Here is a 21,872-nt window from a genome sequence, read left to right on the forward strand (position 1 = left end):
CTGAAAAGACTGTACATTTGCTGAACAGTTCCAAGTAAGTAATTGCCTCCTTGCATGATTCAGCACAGTCAACACCTACAAGGTTTAGTGTGTGCTTTCCACAGCTGGAGAAAATACAGTATGAATTATGCTTAAGCAGAACTGCTTGTCCACCTATGTACTTCCCTGCCATATTAGATCCATTGTCCTAGGCTTGACTAATGCAGACTTGAAAATCTAACTTAAAACCTTCTAGAATTGCTAGTACTCGAGCAGCAATTTCTTTTCCAGTTTTTCTTGTGAAATTATCAAACAAAATAAACCTTTCTTCAATTGAAAATTTTGAGCTTCCTACAATCTTAACATATCAAATAACCACAGTAGTCTGTTCTTTGTGAGGACAATCTGGAGTGGCGTCAACAATGATTGAAAAATACTTGGCATTTTGACTCTCATCAAGAATTGTTTGTATGAATGACCCACATAGCTCAATAAACTCGTTTTGTATGCACGTGCAGAGATAATGGACTTGCATCCGCTTTTGACTCTCTTGCGATTCTCAAACACGTTTAACATGCTCTGATAAAAGTGGGTCATATTTGCTGAGGAGTTCAACTTATGCCTAGAAAGTTGCCATTTGCATGATCACCAATACGTTGACTGGAACCAAAGAAAGCCAATCCACGCTCAGAAAGAAAAAGGATGACATTCAGGGTGCGCTTAAGACGTTTTTTCCAGTTATTAGTTTCTGTAGAGAGTTCAGTCAAGAGTAAATTCTCAACTGACCTTTCAGCTGATGCTGCCCTACTGGGTGATTTCCATGCAACATAGTTTTCTCTGTGTGACGTTGAACTCTCATGGGATGGTATTCCATCTTTCAACTCCCTCCAACCTCTGTTGATGCTCCATCCTGATTGATCAGAGAGAACTGATGCATTTGCAGCACTTTTGTTCAAAATGAAGCAGGGTGCACAGTACAGAGATTGTTTTTCCGTAGTCCAGCATCACCAATTTCTTGTGTAGCTCTCACCATTTGGAAGAGTTTTTGTCAGCAAACGAGTAGGGAAAGCATGATTATCAGCATCTCATGGAATGTTACTTGGAATTTCAAAACAACTAATTTGAAGAAAAGATTGCATTTAGGTAGCATTGGTCTTGTCAATAATTCCAATGTCAGCCACAGTCAAATCTGTAGTAGTCATGAATTGCTCTTGCTACGTAAGATCTACATCTTCCTGTTGCTGTTGAGTTTCTTGGTCATACATAGGATCTTCTGCTGCATCTGTTACTGTTGGCACATCTCCTTCTTGACTAGTGTCCTCATGTTCAGGTATTGGCATTGAAATATCACCTGTTGCAGTTGCGGAGTTTTCATTATCTGTAGCGTTGTTTGTTGGGTAAGGTGTGTTTTCCAGTGGTTTGAGAAATGAAGTTATTGGCTTTGAGCTCTTAGCTGCTGCTTCACTCAGTTGTTTTTGCCGTCTCTTGCTTGCACCACTTTCTAATCTCCTCTTCAGAGTGATCTATCTGGTCAATATGTAGCCTATCCACACTTGAAATAGTCTGTTGTAAATAAGTAGCTTATCTACACTTGAAATCTTCTACTGTAAACATGTACACAAATGCTGAAAAGACTTAAAGCGAAGGAATACTAATTAAGAACACAAAATGAAACAGTCAGACAGGTTATTATCCTTATCACTGAATAAAAACTCAAGCACGCAAGGTATAATATAACAGGCTGAGCTGAATACAAAGGGATGACATATATATAGTAAACACAGACATGGATATAGTCAGAGGGATAATGGCCAAAAATTTCAAACTTGTGTCCTCACGAAACTCACTGTACAAGATTGTCCTCACAAATTTTCCCTTGAATCTGGGCCTACAGCCTACGAAAGCCTATGATGATGGCCAAGCTACCAAGCTAGGGCTCAACCAACCAACCAGTCACCTCTCTTAGCTACCATATAAGATAATAATGAGGAATTCTCACACATAATTCCTTAGTCAACTAGACGTAAAACTATAAAGACACTAAAATGTAACAATTCTCTCTCTTTCAACACTCACTTGATCCAGCACCAGCCACTAGTAGTGGTTTTTTTACATAATCAGCTGATCTGAGAGGACATGTTCATCACGGTCTAATCTTGCGCCATCAGAACCGATATATTTTTATTAATATTTATGAACATTTTTAACTCTTTAACATGACAAAATCTATATCAGTTAACAAAAAAAATTATGTTTTTTACCAAATCAAATCTCTTATTTGCTTAAATCTGCAGCTCTAAGCTGAGAGTGTGTGTCACATTTTGGTCCAATAGGGATGCACAAAAAAACAAGTTGCGAAACTTAACAAATGCCAAAAAATTAACAAGTGTCTAAATTTGAGGCCCACTTTGAGCTTGAGGCCCAGGCCAAATGGCTCTTCTGGCCCCCCTGTGATTGGCCTTGCTGCACACTACAGACACTCATGCTATGTCCACACTTAAAAAGCAACAGCTGCAGTGCTGTAGCATGTCAGTGTAATCACTTACTACAGCGATGGAGGGGTTCTCCCGTCACTGTTGTTAATCCAGGTGGTACCTGGGTCGATGGAAGGTTAGGTCAGGGGGTTTGGTCCTCTTAACTATGTCCCTTGAGGGTGTGGATTTTTCACATCCCTGAGAGATGTAGCTATGCCCATGTAAGATCAGTGTAGATCAGCCCTCAAAGCTTCACAGCGATGACTGGAACAGAGCTCTGATCCACTTGCTCTAAAAGTACCAACCCCCGCCACTTGAGCTTGAGGAGAATCTCACTTAGCGATCTAGGGCCTCTGAGTGCATAGGACCAATTCCATTCAGTAGAAGGTGCCTACACACGCTCTGCAGTCTTCACACAGTGTTTAGATTTCTGTAGTAACTTTTATCCAACAATCTCCACATGCTTTACAAATTTTCATTAACTTAGTCACACAATCCCCTGTTCCAAGAGGCAGGTAAGTATTATTAGCTGTATTTTTCAGGTGGGTAAACTGAGGCACAGTTAAATGATCGGCCCAAAGTCCATCACAGAGGTGGGAGTAGAACTTAGGTGTTCCAGCCCCCATGTCTTAACTACACAGCCTTTCTTTCCACTTTGGCATATTAATCAGAATGTTATTAATTTTGCAGTAGAGTCAATTGGAGAAGCTCATTCATTGATAACATTCGACTTTGCTCTGTGTCCCTGTTCCTGCTCCGCTAACAGCCTGTATATAAAGGGTTGGACAGGCCTAAGAATACATTTCCCAGATCGCAACACTCTAAGGTCACACAAGGTCGAACAGCTGTTCGTTCCCATACGCTGCTCAGTTGTACCGGATTATGAGAGATATCACTCATTCCAGCCTCTCGCTCCGATCGGTGTCCCTTGCACATGGACCCTGCATTACTTCTCTGTAAATTATTGACAGCCGGAAAAGCAGAAACCAGAAACTGAGCTGGTGGAAAATGTGATAAACCTCCATGGAACAAGTCACACGTTAACAAATGCTGAAACCCAGCTATTGGGGCTGCAAGACTCTTCCCCATGTCCGGATATGTATGGAGTCAATCGTGAATTTATTGTGTGGTGTGAATACAGTGTGTATTGACAGTCCAATAATACCCAGCTTGCAACAAGATATTGCTATATTTATTATGCCTCACAAAACCTGTGTGAGGAAGGTGTGGGTAAAAGTTGATTTTCACAGAAGACTTAGAGACACACTAAATGTTCACAAACCAGGGGTTCCAAAAATATGGACAGCATCAAGGTGTGGGACGTAAACGAATATGGGAGTAAAGAGAGTTTGGAAAATTGAAGTGTACAAAAATGGGATCTCCCTGCAGTAGCCTCACTTTGCAGATGGGGCATAGAGTGGCTAAGTGACTTGCCCAATAGCGGAGTCAGTCATGACACTGGGCATAGAAGCCGGGAATCTAACTGCCAGACTATCCCACCCTCCGAATGGAATCCAGGGGGCCATGGCTTGTCTCTCACCAAACCCCAGCGCTATCAGCTAAGCAGAACACAAACAAGGGTGGAAACCATGACTGCACACAGATGAAATCTGGGCCAGCAGCAGGCTGTCATTGTGCAGACACAAGATAACATCTTTTATGGGAGCAACTTGTCAGTGGGTGAAAGAGACAAACTTCCAGACAGCTCCTCTGCAGGTGTCAGAAATAACAAATTTATTAAAGCATAAGCTTTTGTGAACTACAGCTCACTTAGCTCACACTCTAATAAATTGGTTAGTCTCTAAGGTGCCACAAGTCCTCCTGTTCTTTCTGCGGATACAGACTAACACGGCTGCTACTCTGAAAGGTGTCAGAATGTATATGCACCTAGGTACCAGGGAGCTTTGGGAAAACCTGGGTCTCACCCTACAATTTTAGGCAGGGGGGAAACAGGGGCTTTAACACCTGCAAGAAAAGTACTCGGGCTCTATTATAGAGGAGGCCTCGAACCCGCAGCTTTAACGTACCTAAACTGCGTCTAGCTCGCTGCTCCCCCAGGCTGGGCCACACACTTCTTACACCTACAGCGCCTTGCTCAAGCACATCCTTCTCCCGGGGGAGGCGGAGACTACAGCTCCCAGCAGTTAGCGGGGGCGGCGCGCTCTACGCGCTTGCGTCACGCGCCGCCCCGCCAATCGGGGCGGGCCTGGGCGGTGAGGTCACTGTGGGTGACGTCAGGGGCCCAGAGAGAGGCTCTCCGGCAGAGGCGAGCGGAGCTGGGCTCGGGGCTGAGGGGAGAGCGAGTCGGAGCTGGGGGAGGCAGGAGCGGCCAGGCCCCGCCAGCCGCCGCCGCCGCAGCCGCCGCCGGGGGCTCGCCAGCGGGTCGGTGCCCGGCGCCCCCCCCCTCCCCGGGGAGCCGCCCCTGCCGGGTCTCCCCCCCGCAGCCCGGAGGAGCCGGGGCTCTGACAGCCCGCGAGGAGGAGCCGGGCAGCCGGGGGCACCATGTCCTCCCCCAGCCCGGGCAAGAGGCGGATGGACACCGACGTGGTCAAGCTGTATCCTTCCCGCGCGGGGGGCAGCCCCTGTGGAGGGGAGGGGGAGAGACCCCCTCCCATGTCCCTCTGTGGGGGGGTGACTTCCCCCCCATGTTACCCTGTGGGGCGGGGGAACCTTCCCCCATCTTCCTGTGTGTGGGGGGGAGAAAGAGACCCTCCCCCATTTCATGAGTGTGCGGGGGGAGGAAGAGAGAGAGAGAGACCCTCCCCCATCTCATGGGTGGGGGAGAGAGAGAGATCCCCCATCCCCCTGTGTGTGGGGGGAGACCTCACAGGGAGGAGGGGGGAGAAAGGCCTCCCCCCTTGGACAGTGGGGGGAGGAGAGAGAGAGAGAGAGTCCCCATCCCCCTGGGTGGAGGAGAGAGACCCCTGTGAGGAAAATACCCCGGGGGAGAGACCCTCCTCTTCCCCCCCCCCCCCCGCCATGGTGTACAATTGCCGGGGTCAGTCCCTCTGATCTCCCATGGCAAAGGGGAGAGAGCACCCCTGTGAAACCAGCTCCCTTTGTGGAGGGAGAGGGTGAAACTTCCCTAGATCAGCCCCGCTCCTGGGGGACCCCCTTGCAAACACCTCCCCAACACCAGCCCTTCGCACTCTGCTGAGGAGAGGCCTGCTACAAAAACAGACCCCTCTCCCCCAGTCCTGGGGACTCCAGATCTCTCTCTCTCCCAGCCTGAGCTTCCCCCCAAACAGCAGATCCCTCAGCCTAAGGCCTGAAGAGACTCAGCTTGGGGGATAGAGGCTACCCCAACCACCTATCCTGGGGGGAAATTAGTACCTTTAAGGAGTGGGCCAGTGGGGCAGGATCCTTCAGTCCAGCCTAGGGCAACTCCTTTTCCTCCCCCTGGGATTGTGACTTCCCCCAGGGTAAGGGAGAGAACCCCTCCCCCCGACCCCCCATCAGATATTATGACAGCTGGTGGTCGGCCTTGGAAGGAGTATTTCAAAGGAATATTTCCCCCCCTTTCCAGATGGCACCTTCACCCATGGCTCCCCTCTTTCTCCCAGCCCCCTTCCCTGGAATGTAGTTCAACAGCTTAGGGTTGTGAGGAGTGGGGCTGAGAGAATGGGGAGGTCTTGTCTAATAGCCACAGCCTAGAGAAAACCTTTTGTGATGTTTATTATTATTTACTCCATGGTTTCAGCTTTGGGAACTGCAGGCTGGTTCTGGTGCCAGCCTAGGGATTTGTGACGATTTTATTTTATTTTAATTTTTCGGGGGGGGGCGGGGGAGCCTAGTTTGCCACAAACCAAAAATAAGGTGCCACGGAGTGGGAAGAAGGGGTTTCAGTGCAATTGAAAAGTCTCTCTCTCTTCCCCTCCTCCCCCCCTTCCCTTCTTGCTAGAGGTTTTGTTTATGTAACACTCCAGTTTAGGGTAGGTTTTTTTTCTTTCCTAATGGATCTATTTTTATTTTTCTCAGTATTTTTATTCTCACCCCTCATAGGATGGTGTATCCCTCTCTTTTGCTGTCTGGAGTGTGGGTGGCTTTTGAAATATCATTGGGAATTCGATTATAGAATTATTTTATTAATAGTTTTGTTTACATGGTGGTGGTGGGGAGAACTGACATAACCAACTGAAATGCTTTCAGAAATATTTACTCCCCCAGGAGAATTTAGGAGTGAGGGATCTGTTTTTTGATTGTGGTAGGAAGGTTGGGGGTTGATAAACAGACCTGATTTAGTAGCTAGAGGCAGAGATAAACAAACTTATTTGGATTTTGTGCTTTAAAAGAAGGGGTGAAATCAACAGCACTAATGTTTATAGCATGAGGACAATTTACCCAAAGAAAATTTGTTAATGTTTTGTGTGCATGTTTTTATACAAAGCTTCTGTTTATTTTTAATGTTGTTTTTAACAAATAGGAAATGACTACCCTTCATGGTAGAATCTGAGCTATTTTTATTCTGGAGTTTAGAGTTACAACATGTCATACCCTCCCAAATGCAAATTTCAATTGATAGTTAATTTCACCAGGAGGAGGGTTGAGAACTCCAGCTGTTTAGTGGAAATAATCCTCATTGTGTATAATTTTTGAAGAGGACTGTGCTGGAGTGGGGATGAGGCCCATTATGACCTGATGCATTTTCTCCCCTACTTTTTTTTTCTGCTTGGTAGCTGACATCTAGAATGACTAAAGCATTTTAGGAGACAAAGCAGTTTTTTGGTATATTTATGGCTTGGTGGTAGATGAAGAGAAGTAAATAGGTTGACATTCCTCCCAATCCAAATTAGTTTCCGATCTCCTGCTCTCTTTTCCTGTGACAAAAGAATCCAGAGGCTTTTTAAAACTGTAGCTCTTATTATTGTTACCCCCGTGTTCTTGGTATTTGAGACAGGGGTAGATCGGTTTGTTTCTTGTGGACAGCAAAGTTAGGAAGTTTTGTATGTCAGATGACTCTCTTCTCTACCTTCCTCCTTTCCCAGTCTTTTTGTTTGTCTGGCCTTCCTTCATGTCTCTGGGCCTACACTCTGAATTCATCCTAAACAACTGAGCCACTTCATTTTTCTGTGTAATCCTCCTATCTGTAAACCGATCTACACATTATCTGAAGTAAGTGTGTGTGTGAGGGGTGCGGGCGGGTTGGGGATTGAAGCTGTTTTCTAGTGGTGAATAAATGAGAGAGAACTGGACTGAAGGAATGTACTTGAATGTGGCTTGAATTTTTTTGTTTGCTGCCATTTTCATTACAATCTCCCATTTCAGCCTCTCTTTAATGTCTCTAGTATATAATCATGGCATAGATTTACAGCCTGCCAAGAGTTACCTTGTCTAGGAAGGGGCTAGAGAGCAAGTTACAAGTCTGCTGCTTTTTACTGCTCTGACAGGTTTAGGAGAGGAGTGGAGTCCTTCTTTATTATTCCTGTTTTCAATCCCAACACGTCCATGTCCTTTTGTAGATGTTTCTTTGTGACCAGGGAACGGGAGAGGTTGGTTGCTCGTGCTCTCTCTCTCTCTCTCTAAATTGCAAGGGGGAGTGTGTTTTTTAACTGATGTTTAATAATCAACTGGATGATTATGTTCTGACACTGAGTCATTCATTGTTTCTCTTCTGATCCCTTCTCTAAATACTGGAAAGAGCCTAGAAGCAGGGATTTGCATTGCATTTTGACTCTGTTGGATTGATTGTCTCCTTCCCCACACCCCTCTTGATTTTCCTCACTGCCTAAATACCAGGCCCAGTGGAGTTGTTCTATTACATGCAGTGCTGTGCACAAAAGATCAGATGCTTCCTCTGCCCCACTGTGGAATGACTTTCAAGGAAGTTTTATACCCAGAATATAGGGAATTACTCAGATTACCTGCGATCTGATACTGGTGACTGTAAAAATAAATAAAAATATTATGATCAGCCTAGGCATGTGCGTAAGTTTTCCCCCTTCTTTCCACCCCCATACTTCCCCAGGAGTGGGGAGGGGGAGCTCGTGCAGCTCAGTATGTCCTTGAGGCTTGTGGGACTTGCTCCCTTCCCTGTTGCATGGCAGTTGCAATCCCCTCTCGCCCTGGATGAGCCAGTGCCCCCTGTGAAATGACGAGCTGGTTGTTTTGGAAAAGTGTTTGCAGGCAAAAGGCCTCAGGAAGAGCTTGCAACTCAGCCGATTGGTTGCTCTGTTACTACCCGGAAACTGAGGCCTGGGCGGAGCAACATGAACAGCTGATAGAGTGTGTGACAAGAGTGTGTTTATATGCTGGAGAGTGGGGGCTGGGGAAAGAGAAGGAGGCCCAGTGAAAGCCTTTGAAAACAAGCTCAGGGCAATCTTTGGAGGAATGAGTTTTTTTGGTGTGTGTGGAAAATTTCTTATAGGCAAATGAGTACAACGGGTATTGGGTATCCCTGAAATGCTAATGTGTGTGATGCTTGGAGCCCTGCAATTACATCTCTTGGAGGTGATTCTGGTAGGATTACAATAGTATTGAGGTTGGGAGTTTATTCTGCACCAGAATAGCAGTGTGCTTATGAATGCAGTTTATTTGCAGACTCTGAACTCAATTTTACTTTATTTCCCTTTTTATATAGAGAGTCTTATGACTTGATTACACTGTCTAAACTTTTAAGTATCCGAGCTGAAGTTAGAAAAGAATGTCACACACTGTGCATGAAAGGAATTATAAATACAGCCACATTTAGTTTGTTGAATCTCCATTTTTTTCGGCCATTGGGACACAAATGGCTGCTGCTGCAGCAAAAATTTTAAAGTGCTGAAACTTTTTGAAGAACAGATATATTACACCAGTTGACAGAGGGATGACTTTGTTAGAATTAGGTCATTTTAAAGCTATTCCAAAATTATCTGAGGCTAAAAATGAAAAATGCTAAGATGTTTCTCCATTTACTTGTGTATTGATGGATGATTTGTAATTGCAAAAGACAGTAGTATTGGCTTATATCAGTTGTGTTAGATTAGCTGAATCAGAGGACAGAAAACATCTTATGTTCAGGATAAATTTCATTTTAAGCTAAAACTTTCACAAGGTAGAATGTAAATCCTGAAAATGTCATGGGAAAGTTTTTATACCTCTTGGTCTCCATTTTAATTGACTCTGAAGGGATGGGAGAACTCAGGATACTTTTTCAAACAGATGAAGACTTGGAAACAAAATGCTTAGAATTAGGGCTTGGGAGTATGTGGGGGTTTTTTGGCATTAGTAGCTTAGGCTGTGGTAGCAAACAAGATATTGTTACTTACCTCAGTTGAACAGTGACCAGTATGCCTCATATTCACTGTCTGAGTGCATGTTCTCCTACCTGCCATTTTAAGAACTTAACCCCATGTATCGTTTTGCTAAAACATAAAAGCAACTTTCAGTTAAAATTCTCACAGCCTCAATGGCAACCTTCAAGAGTATCATCTTGTTCGCTTCAGAGCTGAATTTACCTCTACTAGCTGATGAATTCCCCCCCGCCCGCTCTCTCTGTAAGTACCATTGTTGCCTTGTCAGTCTGATTGCGGAGGTCATTGAAGTTAGACTTGCAATACAAACCTGAAAGGGTGCTGCACCTGCTTAATAATATAGTTTTATGTCAATAACCATGAATTTGGTTAAAACATTAGATTGTAAAGCTAGAGCAGACATTTTAATCTGACCCTGTTTAAAACAAAGACTTTGTGGATTTTTTGGCATTTGAGTTGTTAACTACTTGTGCGTACCATACTACTTGGTTTCAGAGCAATGATTTTAGTGAACTGTATGCCATTGCAGTCTTTTTGGAGATTACATTTATGGTTCTCAGAAGCAATTCTTGGTAAAATTAAACTGGAATTAGATTGAGAATTGAGTAAAGTATGCTTTACTAAAGACTTACTGATTAAAGGTTTCAGAGTAGCAGCCTTGTTAGTCTGTATCAGTAAAAAGAAAAGGAGTCCTTGTGGCACCTTAGAGACTAACCAGTTTATTTGAGCATAAGCTTTCGTGAGCTACAGCTCACTTGATCGGATGCATGCACGAAAGCTTATGCTCAGATAAATTTGTTAGTCTCTAAGGTGCCACAAGTCCTCCTTTTTTCTTTTTACTGATTAAGCAAATCTTGGAAGCTGTTACTGTTACTACCAAGTAAAATATGCGTGTATGCTTTTTAGAAAAGCTAAGTGGCTTGCTTTGTAAAATTGTGTCTTTATTCTTATTCCTAATATTGCCGTGTTTAGAAAGGCCTACTTTTAGCACCAGTTATAATGCTTTTATGTAATGTGAGGGCATTCTTACGTAAATTGGTAAAGATTCAAAGTCAGTTATGGATGATTTTGTAGTATAGGTACTTACCCTTAAAAGGGAAGCTCTTGCTATGGTGAGAACCCCAAAATGTGTTAAACAATTTCTTGGCAGAAAGCAAATAACCTTCTACATCTGTCATGGCTGTGAATCATTCACACACTAGTAAAATTTCAACATGTAAGAGTAGCCATAAGATGCCCCCTGTTGAATATTTGCCGTCTCCTCTCTGGGTTCTTTGGGTTATGTTTCCATTTGCCTCTGAAACCTTAGATGTAATGTCCTAAGTAAAAGAATGGACTGCAAAACACTGTTTCCTGTTATCGGCGCTACAGTAGCATAAAGAAAAAAGCTGTGCTCCCTAAAAATCTTCTGGAAGGGCATACTCGTAAAACTCACGCCTTGACTCTTCTGTGTTCCTGCACTGTTGCTATTGAAGTGCCCAGCAGAATGGTGTTGGAGTGGTGTAGTGAGTGCTGTTGGTACATTACCTTGCCAAACTTAGTCTAAATCGGTTAGTAGTAACCTGGGTTTCTGCTCGACAACACAGTATGAGGTCTTGTGATTCATTTCCATCCAATAGAGGGCAAAAGTCAGTTCATTATAGTAGATGTAGATCAGCATACAACTTCAGCTTTGTAAAAGCTGTAGGATAACATCCTCAAGCATTACAATTTTGGGGTTTTTTAAAGCAATTTAAAGGGGCAGGAGCAGGCAACTGCAGACAATTAAGAGGTGAGAAGCAAAGCAGGAAGGGAACACCTGAGCACTGCAGTGGTATAGAATGATCATTCACTGTTGCTACATAACTTGTCATTCTTAGCACCTGTTGCTGTTTTGTGCACTTTTAAAACAATGTAATTGACCACCATATAGACAACAGATTACTATTAAAAGTAGAAAAGTGCCCATAATTAAAGGGGCAGGGGACAGTATGGAACTTCCTACGAGCCAAACAGCTATCCTGAATTATGCCAGTATAACCATTATTAAGGTGTAAGTTTGAAGATGGTAAGAGACATTTCCGAGTACTCAGTCATTTTTTCCTTTCCTGGAGTCCTGCCCATGCTTTTGGCAAGAAAGATGAAAGGTAACTGCTGAATAACACATTTTTGAATGTCAAATGCAGCTATATATGTGGGTGCATATGCAGGTATTTAGCAATTCATTATTTGCCTTCTCTTATTGTGTGTGGTCAACTCCCCTGCTTTCATCACATTTTTCAGTGGCCTCTGTCCATATATTTCTGGAATAGCCCACATACACAGAGGATTGCTGTTTGCTTCTCCCCACCAAATAGTGCAGGCATGACAAAAGAATCTTACGATCTTAGTGTCTCTAGTTCTAATAGGTCATCCAGTGTGTCTGTATGCCAGCAACCTATTGATACCTACAGAATACTTGAAATTTAATTGCAGAAAACACTAGAAAATGTCCCAAGTGATGGCTCTTCCTTAACATCACTTGGATGACTATTCTATAGTCTAATAGATCTTGCTGTCAGAAAGTGTCTCTATTTTTGTCTGACATTTTCAGTTCTTTAATTTAATCCAGTTTTTCCTTGTTCTACCCTCTTATAGCACCCAAAATTCCTCTGTCCTTGATGCTGACACTTCAAATACTACTAGAATGTAATTTTCCCCACCCCCAGGTTATTCATCACTAAGCCTAACTGTCCATAGAGATTCCCCACAAATCAATCTCTGTAGCATTCTGATCACTTTTATTTATATACCTAAGTGTTATGTTCTTCAGCTTCTTTCTCCCTCCAATTTAGCAATATTTTTCTGGTAATGAGGTACCTGGAACTGAAGAGGGGATTGCATGCAGTATCTGGAAGGAGAGATCTGTGATTGCATGGCCTTCAGGCCCTGTGTTCTCATTCGTATTTGCAGCTGAGACTGATGCCAGCTTCAAAACTAGTGTGGTTTTAACTGATGCTGCATTCCTGGCACTATTTCTCATGGTGATCTTGACATTCTAATGACCTTAAATCACTTGCCTTATTTTCCATAGCAATATGAACGCCTGGAATAACAAGTTGACTTAGTCTCCAAAAAGAGGCCAGGTTAATCATGCTCTTCGCACACTGCTGTTTTTGGTTTGGGATGCCGTATCTCACCCGTTGTTGAATGGAAGCATCTTTGTCAGCAGTATCATTATACTTGCCATGTTGACTGACAGATCTACTATAACTATAGATTACAGGGCATGTTTTACACACAACGTGAAAGGTATGTAGTGAAATACAGAAAGTAACATCTCTGACTTCACTTTCTATTTAATCACTTTGAAGGGACTTCTGGTGTAACTGTTTAAATTATAGGTTTCAGAGTAACAGCCGTGTTAGTCTGTATTCGCAAAAAGAAAAGGAGTACTTGTGGCACCTTAGAGACTAACCAATTTATTTGAGCATGAGCTTTCGTGAGCTACAGCTCACTTCATCGGATGCATACTGTGGAAATTGCAGAAGACATTATATACACAGACACCATGAAACAATACCTCCTCCCACCCCACTCTCCTGCTGGTAATAGCTTATCTAAAGTGATCATCAAGTTGGGCCATTTCCAGCACAAATCCAGGTTTTCTCACCCTCCGCTTGTGTGTGGGGGAGTACCAAACAGCTGGTACTCCCCAGTGTTTGAGGACAGGATATTTCATCCACTGGAGCCGATCTGATCCAGTATGGCAGCTCCTATGATGGTTCTTGGCTGCTCCAGTCCAGAATAGGATAATAGAAGAGAATTCTAGACTTTTCTGTATAAAAGAGCAGCTAAAAGTTGCAAAGTATCTGAAATATTAATTCTGGATGTTCTTGATTTACCTTCTATGCAGTGGATTAATACAGGCAAAATTGAAATGATTTATAAAATATTAACATAACCACTTTGGCGTCTTAGCAGACTAGGTGTTGCTTCATCTGTCCTCTCAGTGGCAGAATCATATGCCCTAAAACTGTTAAGGGAAAAGCCTGGAAACATGGGAGAATGTTATCAACAAATCCACTGGTTTGCAGTGGAATAACTATGGATAATGAACCTAGATCAACTGCAATGTATTGTCTGCAGAGACTTGACTGAGCTTTAGAACATTTCTGATCTTAAACAAGGCTCTCTGCAGAGCTGAGAAGTTCTATTTTTAAACTGTGCAGTGAATAAAGACTGAAACTGAGGCTCTAGTTTAGTTATTAGTCTAAAAGCTACAAGGCCTGCTTCTGCAAGGGTTTCAAGGCTCTGTCTACACTCTGCTGAATCTATTATCTCGCTTCTGTTCAAGTATGTTCCTTGCTAATGGGGTTTCCTTGCTCAGTCATGCTGAGCCGCAAATGGCTTGAGTAACTTAAATTGAAAGATTTCTTTAAAAAATAGGGTGGTTTTTTGTTTAAAATGTGCTATTTTATTGTCTGGATTCAAAAATGGAGACAAGCCTTTGGGGTCTGCAATAGTGAGACCCTGTAGGTGTTGGCTACTCTTTTAAATAGTCTCTAGTTCTCTTTGCTGTAGAGAGCATAACAGAAGCAGATTGCTGGTATCTTTTATAAATTTCATTCATTATTTACAGCCACCTAGAGCTAGCTAGCTTTGGAGCTCATAGCTGTTGGTTCCTGGTTTTGGTGGGGAGCTTGCCAGTTCTTGGCTGCTTGGGTTTCTTGTGACAGCACTAAGACTACTCTAAGCTCCCTCCTAACAGGCTGCTGCAACTGAGGTGGCTCCTTTGAGCCTCCCACTCTGGCCTCCCTCAGTGGGGTAGGGGCAGTTCCATGTAGGAGCTGGTTCAGCTAATAGCATCTTATGTGGCAGAAGTGTGGACCTATCTCTCCATCCTTCGAAGCCACAGTGCTTGGATACCATTGTGACGGGCACAGTGTAAGAACCTAGATGGATAGTAATAGCACCCCTTTGGGAGCAGGGAAGAAGAAAGGAGGCAAGATCGGGAGGATCTCAAGATGGGGCATAGCAAGGACCACTGATAGTGTGACAGGGGAGGGGGAAAGGTGGGAAGTGTAAGAATGGGACATAAGAGCAAAGGGGAAGAAAAACATGAGTGAGCAAGGAAGCGAATGATGAACGGAGACAACCACAAGCAAATGGGATTCTAGGTTTTCAAAGAGAACAAGACGACAGAAATAGGAATGGTAGGGAGGGTGTGTGATGGAGTGCCCATCCCACACAAGGCCTGGCGGAGTTAAAGTGGCTAGGCAGGCCAACTAACTGCCCAAGCTGCACAAGGAGGAGATGAGGAGCCGGCCACTAATTGGAAATGGGCCCAGCTGGGCACAAACAGGAGGGGCCTGTATAAAGCCCAGGAGCTGTGGGCAGCAAAAGACTGCACGGAAGTTGTCTACAGTCACTCCCTGGAGGAGGGAGCTTGGGCTGGCAAACCCAGAAAGAGGGGGAAGCTAGATAAGTAGGAAGAAATGCAGGGAAACAGCACCAAGGGGTAGGGCTGTACAGACCTTGGCTGCTTGTGGTCCCTGGGCTGTTGGGCGGAAGGCTGAGGTTGGTAAGTTTGAGGCACCCACTGAATCTTGAGTAACCAGCATTAATTAACTGTTGCAAGGCTAATTTAAAACTGCCCAGAATGTCCTAGGTGCTTCCCGCTTGTTTGGGAAACACTTCTGGGATGTTTGTATGGAATCATAAGAATTGGCAACTATGCCTGGGACAACTTGTGCTTCTGTATCCGAGGAGGCTGGCGGTGGCCCAAATGTTCCCCTCCCCCTTTTTAAATTAAGTGTGGGGGGACTAAGGTCAAATGAAACAGGTTAAGTTTGAGACACAAGGGCAGAGAAGAGAAATAATGTTGCTGACATTCCCTAAATCTTTAAAGCTGGCCCTACCAAAAACCAACATGTGCTGCTGGGTATTGGTTACATATAGCAGTAATGCAAGTATTAAATCTTACAATAACTTGGCAGCTTCCATGCTGCGCTACTGCCCTGGGAGAGTGATACATCCATATCAGTGGTACCTAGAATAGTCTTGCATGGATTTTGCTACTATTCTTAGTCAATTTGCATAAAGTTATTTTGTGTTTGGCTTACAGTAGTTGCACATTTGAAAAGAAAGGACAATGTACTGCAGGTGAGCTCTTACTAAGGTCTGAGTGGCATATTCATCCTTCATAATCCCTTAAATCAAATGCCAGTATTGTAAATTAGATAAAGGAAGAATAGAAACTCCAAAAAATTAATTTCTCTGCACCTCGGAAAATGTCAAATCCACACTGATGTGACTCAGCACAGAGTTGTATTGACTTAGTCCTGAACTCTGTTTAAAACGTATCACACTTTTGTCTTTTAGGCTATCGTTTTAACATGCCAATGTTTCACCTCTGAAATAAGGGATGCTGTGAAAACAAAAGGAAACTAGAAATGGTGTGGCATTAATAAATTTAACATACCTGATGACATAGACAACTTAAGTTAGTCCTTCTGATTTCAATAACTACCACAGTTAGTTACAGAAAGCCCATGTGTGACAGTGGTGAGATGAACTTGTATCCAAAATGAAGAACGTGGCATTTAGATTTGGTGGTCTCTTCAGTTGAAAAGTTAGGATAGGGGAGATCAGATCCTTGTAACTTAGCACCAGTGTCTAAGTACTTTCCTTGTGCTCCTTGAAAGAAAAGGTATTTGAGGAGGGAGGAGTACTAGCTCAGTCTCTGTTGTAGTTGCAACTGTATCAAACAAGTAAAGTTGGTCTTTCATCACTGCTCAAGATAGGAGAAGTTTCAAAGCCGTGGCCAAAATAATACAAGGTAATGTCTTCTGGAAACCAAACTGGTAGTCTAGTAAGTGTTTCTCTGTAGAAGTGCTGTCTTTTTACGAAGAATAATTCATTTAAAACGAAACTTTTGACAGTGGTACCATTCTTGGATTGCTTCATTCACAAAGCAGGCACATGGCTCAAAATAAGAATCAGATGCTTAAATTTCTTATTACTAATTTTTTGTTGAACAGAATTGAGTTCAATTTTTTAATCACTAAAAGGATGTCAGATTTCTTATTGACAGGTTTCAGAGTAGCAGCCGTGTTAGTCTGTATTTGCAAAAAGAAAAGGAGTAGTTGTGGTACCTTAGAGACTAACAAATGTATTTGAGCATAAGCTTTCATGAGCTACAGCTCACTTCATCTGATGCATTCCAATGAAGTGAGCTGTAGCTCATGAAAGCTTATGCTCAAATTTTAGTCTCTAGGGTGCCACAAGTACTAGATTTCTTATTAAATCTGACTTTTTATATAATGTTAAGTTCATGTTTATGGCTTAGTTTTGCCAGCCATTATAATTTTATTATGGTTGCCACAATATTTTGTGGCTTTTTTTTCTTAAAGCCGCAGCTCTTGGAGTCATGTGAGTCTGTGAGAATCTCAGCTTTCATTTAAAAATAACTTTGGGGGGCCTGACTTGTGATTCTGTATTGCCTGGAGTTGGCAATATTGATATCTTCATACCTAAATCTTCTGATTATGAGTTTAAACATTGCTGTGCTTGGCGGGGTAAGCAGCAAGAGACTTAACGTTAAATATTTAAGCCCTGCTATACATAGAGTAAGTGCAGTGCTCTGGGCATAAATTGAGAGCAGCAGCACTGGTAATAGCTGGAAAAATGACCACAAACTAGGGTTGTGGTTAAATGTGAGACTGAAACGTGAGGGTGTATTTCTTAAAGTAGTCACTTAAACTAGAAGCCCTATTTACATTACTAATTTGTTGCTATTTAATTTTTTCTCAACAGGGACATTGAGAATTTTTGTTTTTATTGACAAGATGTAAAATTGCAATGATTAGTTATAGGAGAGGATATCAATGTTAGTGGTCCTCACATTCAAAAAAGAGGAACCATATGTCCCCATTTAAAAATCTTCATCAAATAAATGCACACATCTCCTTTTGAGGAAATAAGAAGATACTTTAACTAAATTTAAGCATTTTATGTTCAGTCTCCTAGATTTCAAGGCTAGAAGGAACAATTAAGTAATCTAGTTTGACCATCTTTCTCATTTAGCTCATGCTACTTTTTAGAGTGTAAAAGTGAGTTTTGAGGAGACAAATATTGATGGCCTAACTCATGTCAAGATTGAAAACAGACTGTTATAGATTATAACAATAACCCATAAATGAGTTACATAAATGAGTCAATTTGTATTTAACATCTGGGCTACTTTCTCAGATTTGTCCAGATAAGGTTTCGCAGAAAACAGATGAAGACTTGAAGCCAAATCCTCAGCTGTTGAAAATCAGCACAGTTCCTTTGACTTCATTGGAGCTACACTGATTTATATTGCCTGAAAATCTGCCCCTTAAACTGCATTGTCAGTTCTTCAAATGTCAGTTGATCTGCATGGACAGGAAAGAGTATTTTTGTCAGTTTACCCTAACACTTTGGAGGAAATCAAAGAGGAAAATTCACAGTTAAGCAAGACATATTGGATCTTATTAATATTCACTCATGGCACTAAATAGACAGCAGCCACCACACTTCTTTAGGCTACATTGTGGAGATGTCATGGAAGACCAGACAATTTGAGACTGGGCTCTTTAGATGACTTCACAAGTAACATAACTGAATACAAAATTTATCAGTGTTCCTCTCGAACATCTTGAATGTGGGGGGGAAGTGGGTGGAGCAGTGTCTTTCTAGAAACTCAATTGAGGCCTTGCTCCTGTCACCTTTTCCTGTGGTTGGGGTTACTCACTTGAGTAACGGTCATTTGAGGACAGTCTGGTTGGGTCAGACCTTTAAGCTGTCCTTATTTGCATCTCTACATTGTTACTCCCCAACAGTTAAAGATACAGGCAGTAACTCTCCATAAGCTGCTTAAACAAGACCTAAGCCTTCACTGGAAGGTTGAAATTTCCTTTCACAAATCTAAATTTCCTATATGTGCAAGGATTCTTCCCAGTATATTTAGGGAATAGTCAGGGTTCTCAGGCTTTTGTTCTTGTATTCAAAAACATTTTGTCAAAATAAACATATTCTAAGTGTCTTAACAGCAGTTGTGGTTCCAAATCCTCCTATGTAACTCTACAGGCTTCCCAAGACTTCTCAGCTGTTACTAGCAGAGGTGCAGTTCATTAGTCCTGCAAAGAAGACACTTAGAAAATGGACAATCTTGCATCCTCTACAGTTCAGCATAAAGTTTGTGATCTGTAGAAGCCTCAGCATAGTCACCAGTAGATAATGTGTTCTGTTTCAAACTGCTGTGATACCAAGCACCTGCAGCCATGGTAGTAATTGTTGGGAGTCTGTTGTGGCCAGGCAGTTGCACGTAAAATGGTCACCAGTCCAGGGCTTTGATGCTGGCATATTAAAGATTTTTCTTCTTGCTTCTTGGAACTTCTTATAGAGATGATCTCCTCCAAGGAGGAAGGTAACCAGGTGGTGTGGTGCCAGAGCATAGTCTGACCCAGGCAGTACAGTAACAGGCCTGCATATTTTGGCCATTATGGTTTTGTAGCTTTTAGCCAGCTTCCCACCTATATACACACACTTAATCTGGTGTTCATGTAAGGTGCCATGGAGAATAAAGTCATCTGTATCATAATTTTCATCCTATACCTAGCCTGTGGATAAAGAAGTTTGCTTTGCTGACTCAGAGGGGTGCTATCTAGGCATGCGCTGGTAACCAGTCTCCATGCTCTCGTCAGTTCTTGCTGCTTTCTGAGACTATTGACAGGTTCACCAGCTGGTGTGGTAAATATGGAATGTAGACTCTTGCCACTAAAAACTGAATGAGATCCACCAATTTCTTCCATGTAATCCACAGAACTATCAGTTAGTAGAGGGCTCACTATTGATATGGGCTAAAGTCAAATAGACAAGCTACAACTGTGATGCTCCATATCCCAGTCCCTCAGTCCCGGAGTCCCACATTTCTAATTTATTTGCCAGGGCTGGTCTAATATTTGCATATGTAAGACAGCAGCTTGCATATGCATTGGACTCCCTAAGATGTATGAGTTTGCAAGTTCTTCTTGATTTCCACAAGTATGTTGCATATTAATACACCCTAGACAGTTTATAAAAGTACTAAAATAACATTTTATACAAAATGGGTGGGGGCTGAATGGTTCAGTGAATTAGTAATAGAATATGACCTTTTCCACCTCTAATTACTGGCTTGAATCCAGCCCAGGTTAGTAGTGACTGAAAGGGGCCTGGTGTCTTATGAAATGAGTTGGTCTGTCCAGTTTCTAAATCACAGGATATTTGTTGGCAATCTCTGCAGAGGCCAAAAAGGGAACTCTTTGCACTCTAGAGGTGGCTCTCTATGTTAGCGTTGAAGCCTGCTGGTTATTTGTGGAAACATTTCTTTTTCACTTCAGGGAAATTGGGGAAAACCATTATTTTCTCATTAATATGTGAAATAATTTTAAGGGAGAAAAGCATTTCTTGCTCCCTGCTTTCTAATTCTTTCTTTCTTTTTCCTCACCTAATTGCCATCCTGATGGCTTTAATGGAGAGATGTGTAGGTAGGGAAGTTTAATGAAAAATTTCAGTAAATGCAAATGTGCTTCTGAATCAAGTGGCATGGAATGTTTGATCAACTCTATTCCTTAACTATTTTATGATTAGGAAATTGAAACAACTTAGAATGGGAGGTGCAGTGGCTTAATAGCTACTTCCTGTTTAAACTTAGTTGAATGTTGGAGGGATTCTGTTTATTTGCAGCAGCACAATGGTTGTTTCTGTACTTGATTAGTAGATATTCTGTAATCAAAGGTTGTTAAAGGTGTCAGGTTTGTTTATAATTTTGATTTATTACTGAAGGCTTTTACAAATGCTTGTCTTTGAAATTGTTACCGATCTATGTGAGATCACCTGTAATTCATAGCATCTGGTGCAAGTTCAGCAGGAGGTCTCTTACTTTGATGCTGTTGTGTAAATTTCTGCTTTCAGTTCACCTCTGAAGGTGGAGAAATTCAAACTCATTGATAGGAAGCCACTTACAATGAAGGCAACTGTGCTGTAGAACAGTGGTTCTCAAACTTCATTGTACCGTGATCCTCCTTCAGACAACAAAAATTACTACATAACTCAAGGAGGGGGGACCGAAGCCAGAACCCCCCTCAGCCCTGGGCGGCAGTGGGGGGCAAGGCTGAAGCCCAAGGGCTTATGCCCTGGCAGGGGGCATGTAACTTTAGCCCTCCTTCCCCTTGGGCTTCAACCCCGGGTGGTGGGGCTTGGGCTTTGGCCTCTGCCCTAGGCCCCAGCAAGTCTAACACCAGCCTTGGCGTTGTGACCCATTTTGGGGTCCCGACCCACAGTTTGAGAACCCCTTCTGTCGAAGATTTAAATTCACTCTAATTAGATTTCAGAGCAATTACAATTGTGTGATTTGTCCCTGGTCTAGTATTGATGCAAAGATAAAATGTCAAGGAATACTCTTTCTGTTGTTCGTCAACTAATTGTAATTAAGCCGTATTTCTTTCTCTCATCCTCCAAAAGAGTTAATAGAGTACAAAGCTCAAACAGAGTAGCTGGGGGTCCAAGCAATGAAATTCCTTTACATTGTCATTAGTTGATAGTGCAGATTAAATTACCTTGATGTACGCAAAATTTAGTTACAAAGGGAAGTTATTAAACTGAGCCTGTTCTTTTGATGTGTAGAACAGAAATGTAGAGGATTGTTGCCCTTCGGGAAACCTTAGGGTGAACTCTTTCTCTCTGGCTGTTGGAAATGTGTGGACATACATTTAAATTGTTAATTTATAAAAATCCCTAGAACTCTATCTTCAGACAATTATATGCAACTCGCAAGGGAGTGGAAGAGAGAAGGAGGAAAAGTAAATCCTGATCTGATATACCAGGAACAAGGTCTGGTAGCTGAAGCATAGGATTGGGAGTCAAGAGGGCCTGACTTCTGTCCTGCTTCTGCACAGATTTATGTGACTTTGGGCAAGTCACTTAAATCCTTTTTCCCAGTTTCCCCACCTTTGAAATGTGGACAGTGATACTTGCTGCTTAATAGAGTTGAAGCTTAATTGATCAATATTTGTAAAGCACTTTAGGATCCTTAGTTGGAAGGTATCATTATTATTCCAATAACTTGTCCAACTACAGTGAACTCCTGAAACTTTCTCCATGGCAGTCTCGAGACCGTCATCAATTTCTCCCCCCTCAGTTCATTCACAAGGCCCAGTGT

General features: G+C 42.5%; 1 protein-coding gene across 2 annotated transcripts in view; it reads left to right on the plus strand.

Annotated features, from left to right (window-relative positions):
- The first annotated feature begins 4,880 nt into the window (after positions 1–4,880).
- UBE2H (ubiquitin conjugating enzyme E2 H) overlaps positions 4,881–21,872 on the plus strand; it is a 73,223-nt gene continuing 56,231 nt past the window's right edge. For both annotated transcript variants that reach the window (XR_012637634.1, XM_074942735.1), the window contains exon 1: positions 4,881–5,008. Coding sequence is in view for 1 of the 2 variants with exons in the window: in XM_074942735.1 (XP_074798836.1) it covers positions 4,956–5,008 (53 nt within the window). In the remaining variant the exon portion in view is untranslated. The remainder of the gene's footprint in view (positions 5,009–21,872) is intronic.

Source organism: Natator depressus, chromosome 1 (genome assembly GCF_965152275.1).
Source record: "Natator depressus isolate rNatDep1 chromosome 1, rNatDep2.hap1, whole genome shotgun sequence".
NCBI classification, from domain to species: Eukaryota; Metazoa; Chordata; order Testudines; family Cheloniidae; genus Natator; species Natator depressus.